The sequence below is a fragment of the Cydia amplana genome, chromosome 8, assembly GCF_948474715.1.
Source record: "Cydia amplana chromosome 8, ilCydAmpl1.1, whole genome shotgun sequence".
Classification (NCBI taxonomy): Eukaryota; Metazoa; Arthropoda; class Insecta; order Lepidoptera; family Tortricidae; genus Cydia; species Cydia amplana.
In genome coordinates, this window is record NC_086076.1 from 16,811,125 (window position 1) to 16,824,210 (window position 13,086).

Here is a 13,086-nt window from a genome sequence, read left to right on the forward strand (position 1 = left end):
TAGTATTTCTCAAGGCATTGTCATTTCGTAGTCATGTTGTTCGAGTCATATTTTTAACTGGCTTTCTTAACGATCTTCGCAAATGGAACGCGTCTTCTCGCACTGTTCCTTATAAATGACAACAGCATTTTGACAATGACTTAAGTGACGTTTAATGACACGTCTCCGCTATCGAGCTCGTGTTGCGTGTAGTGATTTTCATTTTCTTCACAAATGATTTAATATAATAACGATGGGAGGCCAAAAATTTGAATATGATGAGAGTGGATCTACATTCTTTTATTTTGTGTTATCATTCCTCGCTTTAATATTAGTACCAGCGACGTTTTACTATTGGCCAAGGAAAAGAAAAGAAGGTAAAGCTTTAATTCATGTTTTGTCGTTAATGCCCGTTAAAATCGTAGTTGTTAATGTTTATTTGATGATTGTCCTATATTTCGGTGCTGTAGTGACTCATAGTTTGCACCTAAATGGGTGCTAGTACCGTTATGTCAATAGGTTTGTCGCGCGGTGTACCGATTCGTCGCACAACGCTAATGTATGAGTGACACGGCCGTTGCACACTGCTCATCATCTTTATCAACCTCAGACTACTATAGTAGTAGAACATTTTCAATCTATAATATTCCTATTGAGATCAGAACTTTTATTGTTACGATTTATATAGGACTATATTCATCAATTCATTTCAACTAGAAAAAACAGATTCTAATCAGGTTTCCATGTCACAAACTTAATAGTGTTGGCTCTGAAAAACCAAGTCATGCTTGTTCAATTATTCTGTTTATGATAACACACAAGGGGTATGAGAATGTCTTAAAATGTCAGTAATATTCCACTTGAAAAAATTACTTGTATTCAAGTTGGTATTAGAAATGACTATCAGAAAATTTGAAATGATATGTATTTAGTGAGGATTTATGTATGATTAATAATGAACTATTGTACCTATATTCCATTTTGATCTAAAATATATATATAATAAAATCTTGCCTAATTTCTTTTAAGATTTTTATTTTATTTTTTAACTTTTTATCCAGAGTAATACAGAAATATAGTTTAAAAACTACAGTAACTGCAATGTACTTTTTATTTATGTGTGCCTTCTAGCAAAGCCAATCTTCTGTCTGTAGTATGTAACTAAAAATACTAGAATATTATCTATAATATATTAACTTGTTACAGATCCAGCAAAACAAGCAGAAAGATGTCAATGTCCAAATTGTATAAAGAAACAGTCAATAATAGAGCAATCACAGCCTTACAAATCTTTAAAGAACTTCCTAATTAAACTCGCAATAATTTCGGGATGGGTGTTACTCGCATTTTTAGCATATAAGGTGTCACAGTTTGACTATGAAATGTCTAATTTTGATCCGTATGAAATACTGGGTTTGCCGCCTGGAGCAACTCAGGCTGAAATCAAGAAGTCTTATCGTAAGCAATCATTGATACTCCATCCGGATAAAGAGACGGGTGATGAGAAAGCTTTCATGAAGCTCACTAAAGCTTATCAGGTAAGGATGATTATTTATTTGGTGATATATTAGTTCCAATGTTTCTATTTGGAATGAGAAAAGCAGGATGTTAGAAGATTTAAACCAGTGTAAGTAAATATACACATAGGAAGAAAAGAAGTCACTAAGTATGGAAATTTTCAATTTATGCTGAAACTCAAACCAAAACTGTGGTCGGACACTACTTTTCAGCTTACAACATACAGTCAATACTACTAAAAACAAGCAGTGTAAATACTCGAACCAAGTAGTATTTAAAATTTCGTGATGTAATTAATCAGTTTTGTTATTTTCATAATTAATTTTATGACAGTGACAACACACATGAGACATGATTAAACTTTTCTCAGGCTCTAACAGACGACGAGGCGCGACGGAACTGGGAGAAGTATGGCAACCCGGACGGCCCCGGAGCCATGAGTTTTGGCATAGCCCTGCCCAGTTGGATTGTAGAGAAGGAGAACAGTGTGTGGGTGCTGGGACTCTACGCACTGGTTTTCATGGTTGCTTTGCCCACTGTTGTAAGTTTAATTCTTTTTTCTGGGTTTTTTTCTTGCATATTTGGGCAAAGGTGGTTTGGCTATTGTTGGCGTTGTAGACTTTCCGGACTTTGTTTCTGTTTAATAATGTTTTACCTTTATAATGTTACAATCCACATTGGTAATATGCAGGTGGGTACCTGGTGGTACCGCTCCATCCGCTACTCCGGCGAGCAAGTCCTGCTCGACACCACACAAATGTACTTCTACTTCTGTCACAAAACTCCCTCTATGCCCCTAAAGAGGGCGCTGATGATTCTCGCGGCGTCCTGCGAGTTTGACAGGAGACACAACTCGGAGATTATAGAGAGAATCACAGACAATGAGGAAGTGCCTATGGTAAGTCTTTTCTATTGGGGTATGTTTAGTAAAAAAGAAAATCATATGAGACTAACTCATACTAGTTGTCTTTATGTACACTTAAAAGTCTAGCAGTGTTATTAGCTATGTGATATTCTTTTTAAGATTTATTAGATTAATAATGTGTGTATGAAAATTAACCTAAAAGCCAGCCAGTTTGTTTTTCTGGCTAATACAAAGTATGTAATCTTATCTATAAAAACATGATTTTTTTATTAATTTTCCAAAACTTTTCAGCTTCTCCGTGAGCTCCCAAACCTGGGGGAGAAGAACAAAGAGCAACCTCTCTGCCGCCCCTACAGCATCAAGGCGAGGGCCTTACTCCACGCCCACCTGTCCCGTCTCCGTCTGCCGAGCGAAGCCCTGGACGCCGACAGGCGATATATCGTGGGCCGCTGCCCTGATCTGATTGTGGAGATGGTCAACTGCGTTAATCAGCTCATAGCGCTTGCTTACGCCAGGAGAAGTGAGTTGTGTTACTGTGTTACTGTCCCCTGTGTCACTATGCAGTGTCCATTGGGTTACTGTCCCCTATGTTACTCTGCCGCCCCTACAGCATCAAGGCGGGAGCCTTACTCCACGCGCACCTGTCCCGTCTCCGTCTGCCGAGCGAAGCCCTGGACGCTGACAGGCGATATATCGTGGGCCGCTGCCCTGATCTGATTGTGGAGATGGTCAACTGCGTCAATCAGCTCATAGCGCTTGCTTACGCCAGGAGAAGTGAGTTGTGTTACTGTTTTAATGTCCCCTGGGTTACGGTCACGTGTGCTACTGTAACATGGGTTACTATACATAGTGTCCACTATGTTACAGTCCCCTGTGTTACTGTTCACTGTGTTACTCTGTAAATTTTTGTCTCTTTCCAACAAACACAAATGTCACAATGACGGATAACGGCCAAACGATGATCGAGGGCTTATTTGCTCACAAACGTTTATGAATAACGCCATAAGAATGTTGGCCACATTCTAACATTAAATTATTTTCTTTCAGTACCCCGCCTACCGACCATAGAAACCATCGAAAACTGCATGAAACTCTCCCCCATGATAGTCCAAGGCCTCTGGGAGTATAAATCCCCCCTCCTCCAGCTGCCATACATCACGGAAGACCATCTGAAGTACTTCACGAGTAGGAAGAAACACATCAAGTCGCTGCTACAGTTGGCACAGTTGCCAGGAGACGAGAGGCGGCAAGTGATGAGGTTTTTGAACGACAAGCAGTATGATGACGTCATTAAAGTGCTGGGTAACATGCCCTATATACACTTCCAGGTTAATACTGAAGGTGAATATCACTTTTCATATGTGTACCTTTTAGTTTTTTGATAAAACCACAGTTTCATAAGCCAATGAATTAAAACATTGCAGTAATACACCCTATTTAATAATGTGTAAAAGTCGTGAAGGTTTAAAACATATTTTCCATTGTTTTTCAGTGATCGACGATGAAAATTCAACAGTTGTGACAGCGGGCGCCATCGTTACTGTCACAGTTTTCCTGAGACGAACCAACATGAAGGAGCTATTCGGCGATTGCAGCATCAAGGAGAAAAGTATCGAGTATGTTATAATAAAATAAATAATAGGATTATCTTAGTGTCATTCTATGGGACTTGTTAACTATGTAAACAAAAGAATAAATTGTACTATTAGCTTAAGTTTTCTTTCTGTATGCTAGTTAAATATTTCTTAAATCTACAACTTGTTGCTACGGAGGAGCGGGGCTTCCTGATACAGGTATAATATACTTAATAGGGAGTCCCAACCTGTTACCTTGTTATGTAACATTTATTAATGTAAATAAATATTTTAATTTTTTTTTTTTCAAAAGTAACTTTCAGAGTGAATTCATCATTCAGAGACAATTTCAATATGGCGGTTTGTTTACATAGTTAGCAAGTTCCATAAAATGACACTTTACCCACACAAATCGACGTAGCCCCAGGCCCACAGTAAGCTTAATAAGGCTTTTGTTGTGGGACTTGTGGGTAATAGATGACGATATACATATAATATATAAGAAAATATTTATTTTGTCATGAAAACAGAATACACAGAAAACAATATCCGAATATAAACAATACACTTTAATTACCAAATGATTGCTACTTGGCATGTGTCATGTCATGACTGGGGTGTCACGACACTGTTCAGAGCTACCATTCACGAAAGCTAGCTTAGACCGAATGGAATGAACGAATGTTTCAATGTATGAGTGACACCTGTATCGGTATACAGTCAGAGCCACCATTTTATTTTCATTCACTAATTCCATTCTGTAAACAACACAATAACATTTCTTCTATATTTTACCTAAAATTACTGTATTAGCCTCAATTATAAATCAAAGATACATTTTAAGGACGGAGGAATTGTGACATAAAAATCACATTAAAGTTTCATTACGTAACTTTGGATTTATTTTGAGTCTTACGCAATCGTATGTAGGTACTATTTCCAATCTATCATTTGATCTAAAACTTAAATACGTATTTTTGGCAATAGAGACGACGAGGAAGGCAACGGTGATGCGAAAAAGGGAGAGAACGACAAAACCGAAGAAAATGACAAGGACAAAAAGGAGGTTTCGAAGAGGCCCGTGTGGATGAAACAGGTATAATAGTTTACTTTGAAATGAAATGAAATGAAATGATGATTTGATACCATAAAGAACGCAATGATCGGTCCTTTGATCCCTTTAGGGGTCGTCCATTAATTACCCCCTCTTCCTCCCCCTGTTGCTTTGACGTAATATGTGGAAGAACCCTTAAGTGGCCCACTGATTACCAGTCCGCCGGACGGTATCGGCCTGTCAGTTGTTCGGAACTGTCAAATTTTTGTTCTAACTGACAGGCCGATACCGACTGGCGGACTGTTAATCAGTGCGTCCCTTTATAGAGATTATCCATTCTCATTACTTAAGCAACATTTTCCACGAGTCTATCGCAATTTTTTTGTTTACTTTTATTTCGGATGACTATAACAGCAAAAAAAATCTGTAGGTACTTATTCAAAACACGAAAACAACCATTTGAGAACTTGTTTCCATTTTTTTTCTTGCATAGATATGGGTGGTATTCCATCTGTCCAATTTCTTAGTCCAATGTGTATTTGCGTCACACATTTTGCTTAGTGAGAGAGTGAGACGCAATGCACATTGGAAATTGGACAGTTGGAATACCAACCTAAGCAACATGCAGGCCAAGTTTTATGTTTTCTGCGTGGAACCATACATGAGTTAAGAACTAGAACTAGATTTAATGGAAATCCTTATAAACAGGGGTCGGACAAAAAGTGCGGATGACGTAAAAATGACGTAATCTTGCACACAGGATGATGTTTGAGTTTGTATTTAAACTTCCGTGTGACATGTAGTAACAAAGTAGTATTAATGAAGTAACAAAATAATCGTAAATAAATCCATGGAATTAATAATACAGGTGGTAGGGTGATGTAGTGAATAAAATAAATTTCACGAAACTTGCCACAATATTCGAGTAAAGATGACATTTTAGAGCGTTTTCTTATACATTAGTAAATATAAATTTTAGTTAAATATAATCGTGAAGATACAATAGCTAAACAATAACGAAGTCAATTTATTGTTCATCTGATTGACAATGTGTCAGTCAAAAACGTACTTACTCATTTCAAGTGGCGATATCGTTTAATAAAGAGGTTGATAAATGATAAGTGATAATTGTTTATGAAAATCAAAAATACTATTTGAAATCATCCTATAAGTGGTTTGACGTCATCCGCACTTTTTGTCCGACCCCTGCTTATAAAATAAGAATGTTATAGCAGGCCAAGCGAGCGCCGGCCAAGAAGGGCAAAAAGCCAGCGCCGGCCAAGCAGCCAGCCAAGCCCGCACCTGAACCAGCGCCGGAAGTCAAGGAGACCAAGGAGCAGAAAGAACAGAAGGAGAAGGAACCTAAGAAGAGGGAGCCAAAGAAGAAAGATGATGAAGGTGAGTGAGGAAGTGTAAATTTTTTACCCGACTATTATAAGTACCCCGTTTTTTTTTCAGATTAGACATTTTATAACCTCAAAAGGTATCGTTTTGGTATCGGCTAATGTGCCGTGCGTTTTGGAGCCGCCGGGGTTGAGTCGCACAGACGGCAAAAGGCCTGATGGACTGACCTTGATTCCATGGCGGAGGGGGCGCTGCCTTTTGTGGGATGCAACTTGTGTCAGCACGTACGCTGCATCCCATTTGAGGCAGACTACAGGTTGTGCTGGCTCGGCAGCGGAGTCCGCGGCAAAGTCAAAGCACGCAAAGTACTCCGCATTGGAATCAGCTTATGACTTTGTGCCGGTGGCTATTGAGACGGCGGGGCCTTGTGGTTTAGAGGCTCGCTCCTTCTTCAGGGAATTAGGGCGTCGTTTGCGTGAAAGGGGCTGCGATCCTCGTTCTGGCTCGTATCTGGTTCAACAGGTATCCATTGCAGTTCAGCGGGGAAACGCTGCGGGAATAATGGGTACCTTTGAGCCAGGTACGATCTAGGACGGGTGACGATTTTAGATTTAATGTTGATGGATGAAATTTTATGTAGATTGTATGTTATTCAAAAAAAAAAAACCTCAAAAGTAGTGGTAACATTTTAGGCTGACTAACTAAACTATGCCATGGACTATTTAGTCCATGACTATGCACCGAAATAATAGTGTCGTTTACATATTGTACCGCAATATTAGATATCATAGAAACACCGTTCTGTCGATATTTCACTTTATCAATCCGTCATTTTTGCTAGAAAAAGTTCTAGGTAATTTATAATCAAGTCACGATTTTTCAAAACGGATATGGGTCAGTGGGTCTATCAAAACTAGGTTTAGGTATCCATTTGCAAAAAAAGGTTTTGTAAAGTCAAATGTGTTAAAATATAAATTTTCATTTAAAAAATTGTTTCTAAATGAAATGAAATGAGTGAATGAAATGTTCGAGTTTGTTGCCGGTCCCATATTGGGATACCCTCTTCCAATTGAGGGGATTAAATCTTCTCGAGGCAGGGGTATAGGGGTGGAGCCGGTGTAGCTTTATTTGACGTTCATAAGCGCATTGTAATATGCCTACTTGAATAAGCTATCTTTATCTTTTTATCCGTTTCTAGAGGAAGATTCGTCAGACGAATCCAGCGCCGAGGACTCGGAGTCCCACGACTCTGCGTCCGAGGAGTCCCGCAAGTCCTCAGGCGAGGACGACGACCAGTGGGACAAGTTCCAGAAGCGGCTCCACAAGCGCGAGCGGCTCGAGGGCCGCTCCCGCTCCTCGCACCCTGTGCACTGCCCTTACTACCCACAGGTATGTACTGGACGTGAGCGAAACGAAATTAATTAACGGCGTTATTATGCTCTGACATTCTCTGACATTTCATTTTACTGTATTTAACTTTTACTTTTAATTTTTATTATGATTATTTAATTTATTGTTTTATATTTTTTACTTAATTCTTAATTATTTTAATGTATTATTGTTTACAATCTGACGATCTTTTTGTGAATTCGTGTTATTTGGAAACATTGTGACATTGTTAAATACCATGTAATTTCCAATAAGAAATAAATAAATCTATCTATCTATCTATCTATTCATAAACGTCTGCTAAAGTTAATCAGCTGATGATCATCGTTTGTCCCTCTCTATGGCATAACGACAGATAACAAACGACGATCATCAACTGATTAAGTTAGCAGCCGTTTATGAATAACGCCATAAGATTATAGTGGATTAGGGCTGCCATCTCTAAATTCGCCGAACCAGGACAAAGTATAAAAAAACCCGGATTTGGCGTAAGTCGCATTTTCCCCCTGACGTGTCCGAAAGTAATATTATTAAAATAACAATTTAATTCAATAAGGTGTTTCCTCACATAAAAAGTGTCCGGGTTTTCCCCGGACAACCCGGAAACCCGGTCGAATGGCAGCCTTATAGTGGACAACCGCCAATCTCTATACAAAGAAAAAAATAAAAGACAAACAAACGAAGGGTTATTATAACATAGCATAGCTGTGGTTAATTTAATATACATCAAATTGCATAAAAATAATTATTTTCTAAAATGTTAATATCTACAGAGGAAAATGGTATTCCATTCCATTACCATTTTTCACTAGACTTTGTGTGACGGTAACGGAATGGAAGGATCGAAAAACTTATGGAAATGTTGGGATACTTTTTAGGGTTCCGTACCCAAAGGGTAAAAACGGGACCCTATTACTAAGACTCCGCTGTCCGTCCGTCCGTCCGTCCGTCTGTCACCAGGCTGTATCTCACGAACCGTGATAGCTAGACAGTTGAAATTTTCACAGATGATGTATTTCTGTTGCCGCTATAACAACAAATACTAAAAACAGAATAAAATAAAGATTTAAGTGGGGCTCCCATACAACAAACGTGATTTTTGACCGAAGTTAAGCAACGTCGGGCGGGGTCAGTACTTGGGTGGGATGGGTGGGTTTTTGCGTGTTGGTCTATTTTTTTATGATGGTGCGGAACCCTCCGTGCGCGAGTCCGACTCGCACTTGGCCGGTTTTTTCTCCCATTAAGATCGAAAGAGCTCGTGATTCTGAGTGGAAATAACATAAAATTCCAAATTTTCAAAATTGCACTTGTATTGATTAACACATCGTTGAGTCTCCTCCGAGACCACGGGGACAACGCCGTCCTCGAAACGTCGGAGGTAAATCTTAAAACTTAACGCGATTAAGTCCCGTTGCACAAATTAATAATACTAGTTATGTATGTATAGTTAGCTTTCCCGACTAGTCGGCCGACTACTCGGTCATCCGAGGGCCGATTAGTCAGCTAGTGGGCCAAATCAGTAGTCGGTACACCACTATAACACGTAGTTTCCCGTTGCAGGACAAGCAGGAGTACTGGTGGTGCTACATCTGCGACCGCAAGTCGCACACGCTGCTCACTGCGCCGGCGCACGTGACGGCGCTGCTGCACGACACGGAGCTGCAGCTGCGGTTCACCGCGCCGCGGTGGCCGCAGCTTTATACGCTGAGCGCGTGTCTCCGCTCAGGTCAGAACTATAGTAATTACAAAAGGAACTTCACTACACTAGGGGGGTGTCACTCCGCAGTTTAGGTACATTTGGCCGGCGCGCCCATCGGACAGGCGTATGGCAGTGGGCTGCCGCTCGGCGTGCACGATAGTCGTGTCACGTGGCGCTCGCGCAAAATTGAAAATACACAATGGCCTCGAAACTTACTTCCGTGAGAATCAGACATACTATCTCTGGATAAAAAATGTATGTTTACATAATCAACGTTTGTAATTCCTACATATTTATCTTAAAAATAATAAATCAGCGGGTATAGGTATAAAAACTTGTCAAGTGATAACCCCGTGCCGACACTCACAGCTCGGTCATAAAACTGCGGCGCGCAAAGGAGATTCACGGTTCGTGCGCGGTTATAAGTTTCAATTTTGCTTGCAGACGGCGATATAGGTGTAATTTTATATTACTGAATCGCGATTAGAATAGTAGTTTATGCAACAGTGATATAATAAGGGTTCTTAAAATTCAAGGGTCGAAGTTACAAAACGAGACGTAGTCGAGTTTTGTAAAAAAAGACCCGAGAATTTTAAGAACCAATTATGAGCTGTTGCATACATTACTTTTTCTATGACAGCTGCAGCAAAAAAAAAGAGTTATTATTAAAAAAAAAAGAGTTATTATTTAAAAAAACTTGAGTTATTATTTAAAAAAAAAAAGAGTTATTATTGTAAATGAAAACATACCTCTTTCAATCAAGATGATCGGAACTTGTATCTTTAAAAAAAATAAAGCAGTTGTATTATACTCATAAGTTATGAGCCTATAGACAAATCATTCAAATGACATTGCTTTAGATATCACTGTCAGTCATTTAATTGACACATTTAAGTGCTGGAGTAGAAAAAAGGATTGAGATAGCTGTCAATCCATATTGATTTTGACGTAAGTGTTTGGAAATCTGTTATTTCTAATCCCTTTCTGATCGCGGCATGATAATACCTAAATCTGACTTTTGTGATGGAGTGAATTTTCTGTACGGTAGTACTATTAGTTATTCTGTGACTACACTAAAGATTTGGTGCACGTTTAGTCACAATACACATTATACATAGTTAAACACATTTATTTAGATTAAAGTCACATTTAGTGTATTTTGGTGGGCGGAATGTTCAGTTTTGTCTTTGAATTCAGACTTCAAACTAAGACCAAGTTTAGTCCGACAATAAATTTTAGAAAATAAATGAGGGCGCTACTTCCTACGTAATTGTCACATTTTTGACATAAAATTCTTAAACATATGGCAACAATGTAGTATGGATTTTTTTATAGTTCCGTTTTATTTAATAAAAAAAAATGATTCATATTATTTCATTTAAAGGTTAAAATAAAAAATTTGGTAGACGGAATGTTCAATTGTGTCCTTGGACTTCGACTAATGATCTAAAGGACTTGTTATAAACTATTTCTAACCATCTGCCCTTTACAATACAGACTCGTATATCGGCATGGACCAGCAGCTGGACCTGAAGCTGGACGTGAAGGAGGCAGCCGCCGTCCCGCACGAGCACCCGCAGTGGGACCTGTCCGACACCGACTCCGACAACCAGGACCAGGTACATACATCACAGACTCGTCCAGCATGGACCAGCAGCTGGACCTGAAGCTGGACGTGAAGGAGGCAGCCGCCGTCCCGCACGAGCACCCGCAGTGGGACCTGTCCGACACCGACTCCGACAACCAGGACTAGGTACATACATCACAGACTCGTCCAGCATGGACCAGCAGCTGGACCTGAAGCTGGACGTGAAGGAGGCAACCGCCGTCCCGCACGAGCACCCGCAGTGGGACCTGTCCGACACCGACTCCGACAACCAGGACCAGGTACATACATCACAGACTCGTCCAGCATGGACCAGCAGCTGGACCTGAAGCTGGACGTGAAGGAGGCAACCGCCGTCCCGCACGAGCACCCGCAGTGGGACCTGTCCGACACCGACTCCGACAACCAGGACCAGGTACATACATCACAGACTCGTCCAGCATGGACCAGCAGCAGGACCTGAAGCTGGACGTGAAGGAGGCAACCGCCGTCCCGCACGAGCACCCGCAGTGGGACCTGTCCGACACCGACTCCGACAACCAGGACCAGGTACATACATCACAGACTCGTCCAGCATGGACCAGCAGCTGGACCTGAAGCTGGACGTGAAGGAGACAGCCGCCGTCCCGCACGAGCACCCGCAGTGGGACCTGTCCGACACCGACTCCGACAACCAGGACCAGGTACATACATCACAGACTCGTCCAGCATGGACTAGCTGCTGGACGTGAAGGAGGCAGCCGCTGTCCCGCATGAGCACCCGCAGTGGAACCTTGCTCTAGGTCCTCGGAAGAAGACGATATGATTTTTTTTTCTGTTCCAATCTGTTTGTTACTGTTTTCTATTTGTTTCAGGGTGGAAACGAGAGCGAGTTCACGACAGACGACGAGGTGGAGGAGGAGTAGGGGTACTAAGTTATTTTTATAGAGTTTATTATGACTGTAGTGTACGTGGGAGTGAATGGAATAAATAATGTTTTTATGACAAACTCTTTTATTTTACTTTTTAGGGTTCCGTACCCAAAGGGGAAAAAACGGGACCCTATTACTAAGACTTCGCTGTCCGTCCGTCCCTCCGTCTGTCACCAGGCTGTATCTCATGAACCACGATAGCTAGACAGTTGAAATTTTCACAAATGATGTATCTCTGTTGCCGCTATAACAACAAATACTAAAAATAGAATAAAATAAATATTTAAGGGGGGCTCCCATACAACAAACACGATTTTTTTTGCTCTATTTTTTGTTGATGGTGCGGAACCCTCCGTGCGCGAGTCCGACTCGCACTTGGCCGGTTTTTTAGTTTCCCATGCCTCAGAAGTCAATACAATACAATACATAGCATTACTGGTGCTATCCCTACCCATTAAAACTTATAACGTACTTTAAGTGCTGTAATCCAGTACCTTTTTTTTGCGTTCCTCTAAATTCGTCCATGAGTATAGAACCATTTCTATGGTCCCGGCATGGCTCAGAACTGGTTTTAGTTTTTTGAGTTCTGTACGTGGTAAATACAAATTGGTAGTTATTTTTGTACATAATCTTAAGAAACATATATTTCTATGAAGACTGCGAAAAGTATGCATCAAGGAGACCGAGATTCGTGGCGTACTCTGAAAGACATCTGTGTACCTGCAGATACCTAATGATGATGATTTTTTTGTGTACCTGTAGATACCTAACGATGATGATTATGATAAATAGTGTACAAGTGATTGATAAGTCTGCATAGACGAATAGCGTCCGGTTGCACAATTATAAATGGTTTTTTTGCAATTCAAAGTTATTATAATTTAAATCGAGCGCAGCTCAACCTGTCGAGACGTATAATTCCAATCGGATTGAAACGGGCAGGGCAAAAAGACAAAGGTGTGAACAAGTAATTGACACAGTATCTTGACTTGATTGAATATATTAATTGGGTAGTTTTAAAGATCTAAGCATACATAGGGACAGACAGACAGCGGGAAGCGACTTTGTTTTATACTATGTAGTGATAATATTACTGGAGTAATCAAAGAACAAACTCCTAAAATAGTCAGCGCGCGTACCTGTTAAT

At 40.4% G+C, this 13,086-nt stretch overlaps 2 protein-coding genes across 2 annotated transcripts in view; one reads left to right on the plus strand and one right to left on the minus strand.

Moving 5' to 3' along the window:
• Positions 1-13,086, minus strand: part of LOC134650153 (iron-sulfur cluster assembly 1 homolog, mitochondrial) — a 146,878-nt gene that overhangs the window by 1,060 nt on the left and 132,732 nt on the right. The window lies entirely within an intron of this gene.
• Positions 137-12,016, plus strand: LOC134650104 (translocation protein SEC63 homolog). Its single transcript, XM_063504937.1, has 13 exons — positions 137-356; positions 1,186-1,517; positions 1,868-2,038; positions 2,189-2,395; positions 2,654-2,882; positions 3,410-3,703; positions 3,855-3,978; positions 4,924-5,032; positions 6,223-6,388; positions 7,533-7,723; positions 9,284-9,449; positions 10,920-11,041; positions 11,883-12,016. The coding sequence occupies exons 1-13, from the start codon at positions 233-235 to the stop codon at positions 11,931-11,933; spliced, it is 2,286 nt and encodes a 761-aa protein (XP_063361007.1). The 5' UTR covers positions 137-232; the 3' UTR covers positions 11,934-12,016.

Bases quoted from the DNA above. Each gene is read 5' to 3' on its own strand.
- LOC134650104 (XM_063504937.1), top strand. From the start codon at position 233: ATGGGAGGCCAAAAATTTGAATATGATGAGAGTGGATCTACATTCTTT. The intron at 357-1,185 runs GTAAAGCTTTAA...AACTTGTTACAG, and splicing joins GCCAAGGAAAAGAAAAGAAG to ATCCAGCAAAACAAGCAGAA. The intron at 2,883-3,409 runs GTGAGTTGTGTT...ATTTTCTTTCAG, and splicing joins GCTTGCTTACGCCAGGAGAA to TACCCCGCCTACCGACCATA.